Source organism: Lepisma saccharinum, chromosome 9 (genome assembly GCF_977018435.1).
Source record: "Lepisma saccharinum chromosome 9, izLepSacc3.1, whole genome shotgun sequence".
NCBI classification, from domain to species: domain Eukaryota; kingdom Metazoa; phylum Arthropoda; class Insecta; order Zygentoma; family Lepismatidae; genus Lepisma; species Lepisma saccharinum.
The window spans coordinates 33103438-33115611 of NC_139237.1; the positions used below are offsets into that span (position 1 = coordinate 33103438).

The 12174-nt window shown below is 37.0% G+C and overlaps 1 protein-coding gene across 2 annotated transcripts in view; it reads left to right on the forward strand.

Annotated features, from left to right (window-relative positions):
* The first annotated feature begins 2798 nt into the window (after positions 1-2798).
* Positions 2799-12174, forward strand: part of NdufA3 (NADH:ubiquinone oxidoreductase subunit A3) — a 79925-nt gene continuing 70549 nt past the window's right edge. For both annotated transcript variants that reach the window (XR_014442182.1, XM_083128961.1), the window contains exon 1: positions 2799-2874. Coding sequence is in view for 1 of the 2 variants with exons in the window: in XM_083128961.1 (XP_082985087.1) it covers positions 2844-2874 (31 nt within the window). In the remaining variant the exon portion in view is untranslated. The remainder of the gene's footprint in view (positions 2875-12174) is intronic.

Consider the following 12174-nt stretch of genomic DNA (forward strand, 5'->3'; position numbering starts at 1 on the left):
GTAGTTATTAATCTTCATTGTAGCGATTGGCCAAAAGTGGGAAGAAATGTGATGTTAAGAGATGATACATAATAAATTAACCATGCGTTCTCATCGTTGCGGTTAAACAAAGTGAACGGAAAAGCGACGTAAAAGTAGGCTAAATACAAAAATTTGCAATAGATATTAACTGAAAAAAACTGTCATTTACTGTAGGAAATTTAAAAACTTACCGTACCTTTTTATACTATATCACCTCTTATATTGCAGAAATTGGCGTGTAAACCAGTGTGTTCTAAAAGTATTATCTTAAAATTTGTGAAGAAAATATTATGACGAAAATAATTGTAATTCCAGAAAAGGCATTCCTATAACATTAAGTTCTTGCCAGTTAGAACTAACCTATGTATTCGCAATGAACAAGGCTGTTCACGTGTTCAACCATTGACTGTTACAAGGTTTGCTTTGTCACCCTAATGGGAAAACCCTCCACCGAGTGGCTGAATTATAGTAAATACTACTATCAGGCGCGGCTCGTGCATTATTTACCCGGGGGTTCACTGAAGTGATGTGACATATATTCACTTTCCGCAAAATATACTTCCTTCGCCCAACAAAAGGATGGGGGAGGGTTTAAAAGCTTTGTCAAGAATTCTTTTTATCTGGGAGTATAAGGTTTTGTTGTAGGGGTGTGCGAATAAATTTAGGGCTGAAACTACAATAAATTGTGCCTTTATGAAAAAAGTTGAGTTTTGTTGGAATATCATGGACATCCTCAAGTAGGGGCAAGTAATATATTTTTTCCCCACGAGGAGCAAAAAACACTCCTTCAGTCTAAAGTTACTGCAACGCTTTTATAATAATTACCAAAAATTACTGTGACTGAAATTAAATTATATGCGTGTAATATATAATTTTTGGTTTACATTCAATTTCCATGGGGGGGCGGCCCCCTTTTCCCCTTCCGGACGTCCATGCTGACTAATCAGAACTGGTCCTACATTTGTTAAAGGGAAATGGCAACTAATGGCATGCGCATACTAGAAATCGAACCTGAGACCCTTTCATTTATACGCGACAGGTTTGTTCAAATTTGGGGCTGGTCGACCAGCACACGCTTTTTTTCAGTGGACAAGGAAGTTTGTTTACGTTAATTATGTGCATTTCTATCGGTCATTTCTTACCTGCGCGGACAGCAACGCCTACACTGCATCAAATGACATAACCTAGGTAAAGTCCATCCCTCGTTTCACTCGCAGCATCACTTAATACTTTCCAACAAGTATCCAAGCACTTCAAAAACTAAAAAACTTGAGACTTTGACACCGAGCGACAGCGAGTCACGTCTTCGCGCCATTCTTTCTCTTTCGCGAACCCGAAGTGTTTCCACCTTTAAGGAAAAACCTCTGAATGCATGCACAAGGTATTTTTGTAATGTATCTCCTTTATTTTAATTCATCGCATCTAATTCCAGCTTCTATTTGTTTCCGCTCATCCATCTCTGACACAATCTTGCATTTATTCCAAGAAGTTCGGTGCAAAAATTATACAAGAGAAGATTGAATATGTAATGTGTGCGCTTCAAACTTGAACCGCACGCAGCAACACTGGAAGGGAGGAAGCAGCGAGAAAGGAGCCTTGTCCCGCGCCTTCTGCGAGAGAACGAACTGCGCATGACCGTTGGGTTGAACATAGGTTCTGCAAATCTCATCTCCCATGTATTTTGTCCTATACCCTCCTCGCGCTTCTGCTCCCGCACGAAGCTTTCACAATGGCACGAGCTGTCCTGTGGGGGTTCAACTGAGGGTCTGTATCAGGGCGGCCGATTCGCGGTTTCTTCTTCTCAGCAAGAGAGTTCGCCGTGTTACGGGCATAAATACATGACTTATTGTGTAGAATTTTTAGCGAAATAATGTGAAAATTTAAAGACATTGTTCATTGTTCATTCTCGAGGTGATTAACGTATATTACTGGGGGTTCACTGATCCTGTGCGCTATAGGGCCAACCGCGCCTGACTACTATACTACTAGGGCATAATTCATCTCCAAGAAATGGAGCACAGATTTTTGCACTGGAAGTTGTAAGATACTTGTTTTACACAGTAACAATTGAATTTTCTGTCGCTTCCGCGGCTCATGCTAAGTTGACGGGACGAGCAGAAGCCCCGCCTGCACGCATTTCTAAGTGATGACGTCAGAGGACCTCTTGTCAGTGGAGAGGACGTTTTCAAATCCGTGACGTAGGAGGTAAATTTCAGCGGTGTTTGAAGGCGTGTTTCTCGAGAACCGAAACAAATATCCCCGAGATATTTTGCACATCTCATGTTTGTGTCATTATCTGTAAAATGAATGGATTTAAAACGTTTTACATGTCAAAGTGGAAATGTCCATTAAGTCTGTAACAGATACTGTGAAGTTTTAGCGATTACTTACACAAAAATGTTTTAAGCATTCTTCTAATAATAAACATAAAGACTAGTTAGGTTAGGTTCTGTAAGCATTAAAATAATATCGTTAAATCATAAATGCTTTTTAAAAAAAAGGTTCTAAATTATCTGTACATTCATTCCCACTAGTCATAAACTTGCATTTTTCTCGTCTTCATCTGTTCTTAAGATTTGTAACATCCTCTTAGCAGACGAATTACGTGGCAGCAGCAAATTTGACGTTTATTCTTACTGCTGACACGCGATTGGCAGCAGACTCGGCCCAAATAAAATAAATAAATTGACAGCACCATTCAACAGAACCGTTGGCCAAATACTGTTTATATTGAAAGTGGTAGGAGCCAATGATACAAACTAACCTGATGGTGGACAAATATACTCTTCGTTAACTTTTCACACCAGCTGGAGACCTCTGTGATGATGGCTTCTGTTACACGGCAAAGAGGCTGTAAGTTCGAATATTCACTTACTCCCCTTCACAACCAAAATATTCATTACAAGATTTTGAGATTCCAACACAGGGTTCCGGTGAACTTATATTTCTTATATTCATATTATGTAATGCGCCTTGTTATATTTAATATTTTCCTGTACCCAATTTCCGTTTTGCTAATTCTCTATGTTGCATATATTTTAATATACGTAATATATCACATAGTAAATGACTGTTGATGATACATTCTTATTCTCCTTATACTGAAGGAATCCCGTTTCTTGAACCTCACCAGTAGTTTAGTCCCTGAATTGTGTACGCCAGTCAATCAAAGTAACTAATGCTTCATTCCATACCGGTAAGCAAATTTAAGTCTACACGAGTAAAGATATTGGTTATCAGTCTTATTTTCATTAATAATATATAACATTACCCAAAATAACGAAATTCATAGGACGAATACCAAAGTTGGTACTAGTTTACTATGGGGGTGACACCTATAAATCATTTATTTCGCACTTTTTTTACATTGCTAACGTACCATTTTGGAATGCGGAACATTTCCTAAGGTGAAATAATGCATTTCTCACTAAGATAATGTTTATTTCTTACATTTACGAGTACTTAATGTTACTTGTTATTTCGATTCTGTAACACACAATATGGCGATAGTGTACTGGTTCATCGCGCGTTGTGCGAATGTTTTGTCGATTTATGCAGTGTTGCAACCTCGTTCACCGGAAAATACCTACTTTCGTGACCAGATTTGAAATAATGCTAATACCTCGCAAACCATTGACGTTAGCCCCATAAACCATTTTCCGTAAGGTTAGGCAAGCATAGTTAAAAAAAGAAATTAAAAATACTTGACACGTCATGTTCTAGTGAAAACACTGCGAGTTTTATACACTGACTACGGGGATTACGTCATCTAATACACGGAACATTGTGCTCTTGTGCAGAAAGCAAATGGCGGCAGCAGAAACAGCGTGTCGGACAGAGATTTTCTAAGAAAACGACATGTATTCACATACAAATAGATCAAAACAACATTCACGAACTTCCATGAAATAATTTCCATAAGTACTTTCTCCTGTAAATTTGAAGAAATCCGTCACCCCCATAGTAAACTGTTACCTTTCGCACTTTTTTACATTGCTAACGTACTATTTTGGAATGCGGAACATTTCCTAAGGTGAAATAATACATTTCTAACTAAGATAATGTCTTTTTCTTACATTTACGAGTACTTACTGTTACTTGTTATTTCGATTCTGTAACACACATTATGGCGACAGTGTACTGGTTCATCGCACGTTGTGCGAGTGTTTTGTCGATTTATGCAGTGTTGCAACTTCGTTCACCGGAAAATACCTACTTTCGTGACCAAATTTGAAATAATGCTAATACCTCTCAAACCATTGACGTTAGCCTCACAAACCATTGATGTTAGCCTCACAAACTATTGACGTTAGCCTCACAAACTATTGACGTTAGCCCCACAAACCATTGATGTTAGCCCCAAAAACCATTCATGTTAGCCCCAAAAACCATTCACGTTAGCCCCAAAAACCATTTTCCGTAAGGTTAAGTTAGGTTAGGCAAGGATAGTTAAAAAATAAATTTAAAAAAATAAAAATACTCGACATGTCATGTTCTAGTGAAAACATGGAAACACTGACTATGGGATTACGTCCTATAACACACGGAATATTGTGCTCTCGTGCAGAAAGCAAATGGCGGCAGCAGAAACAGCATGTCGGACAGAGATTTTCTCAGAAAACAACATGTATTTGCATTAAAATGGATCAAATCTACATTCACGAACTTCCACAACGCTACAGAAAATGATTTCCGTAAGTACTTTCTCCTGTAAATTTTAAGAAATCCGTCACCCCTATACTATAATTTTACCAAAACTCCTATACCTACCATTTCAAAATTTTCTTTGTTTATTTATTCCTTAATTTACGGGTTCGGTATAGGAGAACCATCCCTTTAACATTTGGAAAATTCATGGGCCCAAGTTCTTTTTGTTTTATTGAGATTTCATCATTCTACGCACACTTCTTTTTTTTTTTTTACATGGTTTCGTTATTTTGTTAACACACACTTCGAAGTTTTAGCTTTTACTGGTAACAGTTTCATAGATCGGAGACCCATTCAAATCGCATATATTTTGGGTTTCGCATGGTTCGTACTTACCAATTGTGTATTGCAGAACATAGTTCAAGGTGCCATTATGCTTTTTACATGAAAACAAGTGCAATTTTTCACATTCTGAGTGCTTTTTTTATTCCTTTCTTTGCTTCCGGAACACACAATGGTCTCACTGCAGAACATGGGCTGCTTTTTTCCTCTAAATAGACGAACCAAATTTATATCACCTGAAAGTACGTACCTTCTATTTCCATTTTCCAGTGTTACTTTTCCGATTACTATTATATTATTGCACGTAAAAAATGTTTTTCCTGCTACTAAAAGTAATGCATTTCTCCATTCGTTCGCATCTATATTGTTTACGCACAGTTGCTGTCATTTGTTTCTGGGTCTTCCTCTCCGCACAAGAGTTTTGCTACCTTGTGTTCCGACGTCAGATGAGGAATGCGTATGAGGTTAGGTTAGGCCTGTTAGGTTAGGTTCCATTAGCATAAATACAATGAAAAATTATTCTTTGGGCTAAGACAACTAAACCAAGCTAGCCTACAATAAAAATGCTTTTTCCCCGTGACGTCAGAATACAAGGTTGCTCAAGTGTTGTGCAATAAGTGAGGCCTTTCGTTTTGCGGAATTCGAGTTGATTTGTCGCTCCAGATTCCACCCACACACGCAGTTTCTGTCATCATTTCAGACTAGGAATGCTTACAAGGTTAGGTTAGGCCTGTTAGGTTGGGTTCCAATAGCATTGAAAAATGTTTTTCCTGCTACTAAAAGCAATGCATTTCTCTATTCGTTTGCGTCCATATTGTTTATGCACAGTTTCTTTCATTATTTCAACTAGGAATGCCTACAAGGTTAGGTTAGGTTTCATTAGCATAAATACAATGACAAATTATTATTCAGGCTAAGAGAACTAAACCTAACTAACTAACAACGTAGGCATTTTTTGCTTTCTCTAAATTTGTGCTGGAATGTGCACCACCATGTCACTTTTTCCTTCCAAGAGCACCCAACCTGGATACATATTTCTCGTTTTTTTTACAAGTAAAAACAATTCCGCACCTTCAAACTTACTTTTCCTGATTACTAACTACAAAACATTACTAAAAAAATATGAACCACGTTCCTCCTAAGCAGGCCATATGCTGCAGTTTTACCAAATACCTACTATTGTGTTCGTCACTGGTGGAAATTATACATTATGCACAGGTAGCTGACTGATAGCCCCACGAACCATACACGGATAGCCCCATGAACCATTTCTGATAAGGTTAGGTTTGGTTACGTAAGGCAAGCATAGTAAAAACAGGGGCTTACGTATGCAGCATCTGGTTGTCGTAGGGCAAGCAAATGACAGCAATGACAATTGTGCATCGGTGAGATATTTCTCTTGAAAAATACATGATTTCCCGGTTAAATATATTCCACGATGAAAGAAAATATCTCGATGAACATTGCAAACCTTGGAGAAACTCATTTCTGTAAGTAGTTTCTTGTGTAAAATTGAAGAAATGTGTCTCCGATGTATGAAACTGTTACCGCTATTACTTACTTCATGTTTGCTTGAGAATAGTTTTTCACTTCCGTATACAGTTGATACAATACTCGTCTTGACAGCAGCCATTCATTTATTGTCGCCTTAGTTACTGACTGCTGCTGCCATCTAGGGTAGCAAGGGGATTTCTGAATCTGTCTCTTTACCATGCGGTGAGGTATTATGTAGTTTCCAATTGCCAATATCATCAATAAATGCCTTTATTAGTTAGATTAAGAGCTCTTTGCATTAAAATAACGTCTAAACATTTTCATACTTTGGTTAAGAGTGTCTCAATCACAGCACCCCTTCGAGCCTCATGTGGAAAACCAATGGCTTAGTCTATGGAATGCATTGTCAAATGGGAAATGAGGATGTTTGCATAATGTACCTTTTACATCTTATTTTCATGCATAAATAAGACTTTTCTGAAAGGCACACAATGCTAATTACTTTCGAGAAGCTTCACATTTATTTTCACAATCATTTCCACTCTTCTGCGGTACATTTTCTTTATAATATGAATGAAAAGTTCCTTGTCAATGGGAAGCGTGGAAGCTTGTATAAGGTAGCTTTTGCGTCTTCTTTAACTGATATGTAAAAGTTTACTATCCTTCAGACACCTATAACTTCTTAGTTTCGTTAATTTTTGACATTCGTACTTACTTACCTATCTGCTTTGTGGAACATTCCGTGAATGGTTTTTGGGACCATCCATCCCGGAATCGGGATTTTCGTTTGAAATTTTTGAGTCCAAATTTCCCACCGATTCCGGGCTCCGGGGTAATTGACCTACCACTCCCAACCGCTAACGCGGACCCACCTCCACTCCGGGTTCCCGGCTTTCTCTATAGACTCCCTGTTAATGGAATGTTAGAAATTGGCCGGAGTCACCTGCTCCCAAATGAGAATTTGAAGAAATCCGTTTCCAGGATACGGAAAACGTACCTGAATTTCACACAAAACACCTTCCCGATGTTAGAGAATACTACAGGAACTCATTACGGTAAGTAGTTTCTTCTGTAGAAATGAAGAAATCTGTCCAAAGGCTGGTAAACCAGTAGCCAATCATTTCCACAATTCTGCGATAATTCGTCTTTTTCCTATGAAACTTTGAAAAACTAATTTCTGTTACCAATTCATATCCTATCATAAGCATGTAATAATTTTAAAGTATCAGAAATTTATTTAGAGTGGAAACTTGTATTAGCAGAGTGGCAGGTGGTAGAATGTATTACAAATCATGTGTGTGTTTAAGATATTTCTTTCTTTCTGCGCTGCTTGTTAGCTTCAATATGTCTCTAAAAAATTAATCATTTGGAAATTTTGGGGCCCTTGACTGACTGCATTCCCTCGAGAATTATATCGATTTCTTGAAATGATAGATTTCATTGTTTTATGTAATATAAAATGTGTTTCAAGGTGCAGAAGCAACAAATAACTGAGATATTTGATCCCAAAGTATGGTCCGCATAAGTTTTTTTGGTACCAGTTTCATAGATTGGAGACACATTAAATTAAAATCGCATATTTTGTGTTTCGCATGGTTCGTACTTACCAATTGTGTATTGCGGAACATAGTTGAAGGTGCCATTATGCTTTTTACATGAAAACAAACTCAATTTTTCACATTCTGAGTGCTTTTTTTTTTATTCCTTTCTTCGCTTCCAGAGCACACAATATGGGTGACACATGTTGACTCACGTTGCTGGAATGCAGTGTTTCAACGTTTTTCACCGAAAAATACCTACTATGGTGTTTGTCACCAGTGGAAATTATACATTATGCATGGGAAGCTCACACGAACCATACATGGATAGCCCCACAAACCATTATGCAAGGTAGCTGACCGATAGCCCCACGAACCATTTCCGATAAGGTTAGGTTAGGTTTGGTTACGTTAGGCAAGCATAGTAAAAAAAAAAGGTGGGGTTGAAACACTGACAGGGGCTTACATCATCAAATGTATGCAGCATCCGGTTGTCATAGGGCAAGCATTTGAAAGCAATGGCAATTTTGCGCGGTGAGATATTTCTCTTGAAAAATACATGATTTTCCGGTCAAATATATTCCACGATGAAAGAATATACCTCGATGAACGTTGTAAACCTTGGAGAAACTCATTTCTGTAAGTAGTTTCTTGTGTAAAATTGAAGAAATGTGTCTCCAATGTATGAAACTGTTACTGCTATTACTTACTTCATGTTTGCTTGAGAATTGTTTTTCACTTCCGTATACAGTTGATACAATACTAGTTATTTGTAAATCCAGTTGTGTGCACACTAAAAAAGAAAAAAAAGTGCGAATGAACGTATATGTTCTTCTTAAAGGTTCGCATAACCACTTTTTGTGGATGGAAAATAATGTAACAGTTATATTTAGTGGTATTTTATTTTATCTGCGACATTTCGTTCTGGCTTCCCAGAACTTTTGAGATCAACTTTTTTCTCAACTAGCAATGTGAGGTTGTGTTGTTGTATGTATATTTTGGTGTAGCTTGAAAAAGTTCTGGGAAACCAGAAAGAAACATCGCAGATAAAATAAAACAACAATTAAAGATAACTGTTAGATTATTTTGCATGAAGATACAGTATGTAACATTCTTATTCGTACACACGGATTTTCAAAGAAAATGCTTTAATAACTGAAAGGAAATACACTCTTTTGAAATTGTTTCTTTACAATTCAATAACTAATATCATTATTAACATAAAATCTTACCCAAATTGTGTATAACCCATGACAATAATAAATTAAATGAAACTGAAAGAGAAACATGCCATGTTTTGTACAACTTTTCTATTTGTACACTTGATAATATAAAAGAAAAAAGTCTATTCAGAGCAAATTGACTGACAGTTCTAATACTTTGATGCGTATCCTTTGGCTTTAATTACTGCTTTGACACCTGTTCTTCATAAAATTAACCAGTTTCCGACATGTTTCAGAGCTTATTTAATTCCACTCGTCTTGCACAACAGTATTCAACTCTTGTTTGGACTTGACGCCTGCTTTATGAACTCGCGTCTTCAAAATTGCCCATAAATGCTCAATGGGATTTAAGTCTGGACTTTTGAGCTGGTGTTTGTAGTAGTTTCGGCACATTCCATATTAGCCAATTCATGTTAACTCCCACCTTATGCTTACTATCATTGTCTTGTTGGAATCTGTAGATAGGCGGCATGTCCATTTTTTGGGCACTCTGCTTTACATTGTTCTTCAGTATGTCCAAATAGACATATGCATCCATGATACCATCAATAAACTGGATGGTACCAACACCTTTGGATGACATACAGCCCCAAATCATTAATGACCCACCGCCGTGTTTAACTGTTGGAACTGTGTTAATGTGATCATTATCTTTATTTGATTATCTCCAGACCATATGTATCCCATCTAACCCGTATATATTAATCTTGAACTCGTCTGACCATATGATAATATCCCAAAATTCCTGGTCCTTGTGGATGTGCTCTTTCGTGAATGAAAGTATATTCCTGTGATTCACCTTATTTACATAAGGCCTCTTTCGTGGTATTCTGCCATGATATCTATGCTTCCACAAGGCACGTCGGACAGTTTGACATCATCATGACATCATCTTGCCGGCAACATTTTCTACTAACGGTCGTAACTGAAGAACACTTAGTTGTGGGTTTTCTCGCACTCTTTTTAAAATAAAGCATTCATCATGATTATTCAACTGTCTCTCTTTTGGTTTTCTCGCCACATTCTGTGTTGAACCTTCCTCTCTAAATTTGTTTACTATGTATTGAACTGTGGAGTGTGATTTATTGACTGTTTGTTCAATTTTTCTTAACGAATAACCTCTAAGGGCCAAATTTATAATAACATCCTTCAGTTCTGATCTAAGTTCCTTCACCTTGCCTATTTCGAACACGCTGATAGATAGACGATAGGCCTACAACAATACCTACGCCAGCATTCTGCTTGACGGGGAGCGTGCCTGCATGTTCAAACATGTTACGAAGTTGCAAACTGCACAAAATCGCCCGAATAGCGGTGGCACTGTATGCAAGGAAGATTGAAACTCTTGCCTGTACGAATAACAATGTTGCATGAAACAGCGTGTTTTTCTCTTTTCACACAAATTATATGCTCTGTTTATACACTTTGAACATACATTTTTATTGACATTTGTTGGTGAAACCTTCATTAACATTAATTTCTAGGTACATATGAAAATAGTTATATTTACTAGTAGATATGACATTTTTTTCCTTGGAAATTCTATGTGTACGAATAACAATGTTACATGCTGTATATGTGTGAGTTGCATAATGTTTTGGTTACTTCATGTATTTTCATTGATTTATAAGCTAAATTGAAATAGCAGTTCAAACTAACTGTGTAACCTAACAACTGATGCACGAAAATGAAATAAATATTCCTTGCAGTATGGCCTTTACAGGGGAGGGGGTGGGGGAGGGACCTGCACAGTTTGATGAATTGCAAGAAGACTCATTCTGAGCATCTGTCAATGACTTTGAAAACATGTTAGACTTAACACTTTCCCAAAGAATATACAGAAGAAATGCATATAATTAGGATATTGTTATAGGGTTTTCCACTTCTCAGACACTAATAAATGATTGAATGAGTTAAAATTTTTGGGATGCATCATCACATATGGCCATTTTGCACCCTTCAATGTACATGGAGGGAAATCTCCCTTGTCTAAAATCCGTACCCGAGAGTTAGAAAACGGGTGTAAAAATCCTTGAGAAAGTTTAACCCTAGAACACTGTGTGTTCCAATATTACAGTGTAACTATCACTACGTAAATTTTACGTACATGAGGGAATCTATTTTTAAAACAACCTCTACATCATGAAAACAAATTATAATTCTTTGTGAACATTATTTGGTTTATTTTTCCTTATATTGCAGTTTTATCTTCATTTTAAAATGTATAAAAATAGTTTTATTAAACATAGAATATTTTAAGAGAAGGTCTTGATTGACAAGCTCGTTCGTACATTAAGAATGAAGGCGAAAAGATCAAACCATGAAAAGCAAACAATAATAATATTCATAATGTTGTAAATGATGAATGAATGTAATTTTAAAGTCTTACAAGAAAATAGTGCATGATTCTAAACTTTTGTTTGCAAAACCTAAGTATCCAAATCAAATTCACAAATGCCAAAATTATGTGAAAGATTTTTCTCGTTTTACTACAGCTACGTTAATTGACGTACAGTGCACAACATAACAAACCAAATCAAGACGATCAGCAGTGCACCCTTCTTACCACAGTGCTGCCTTATGTCCGACAATCTGCTTGAGGCACTGCTAGGTGGAGGGGTGAGTGGGTGGGAGGTAGGGGAGGGATTTGAGCACAAAGCATACGTAAGTTTTACGTACGGTAGTGTTCTAGGGTTAAATGGTTAATATTACACCACACAGTAAAAATTTAAGGACGTGACGAGAACTTCCTTCTAGGCAGTTGAAGTGACAAACAGTAAGTAATGGTTGTGATCATTTGATTGGTTGAAAAGTTGCACAGGATGGCAAGGAAGACATGGAGAATACTAGAAAATGATTGTGGAAGTAAGGATTAAGTTCAGAGAAGATAATTTGTTAATTTTAAAGGT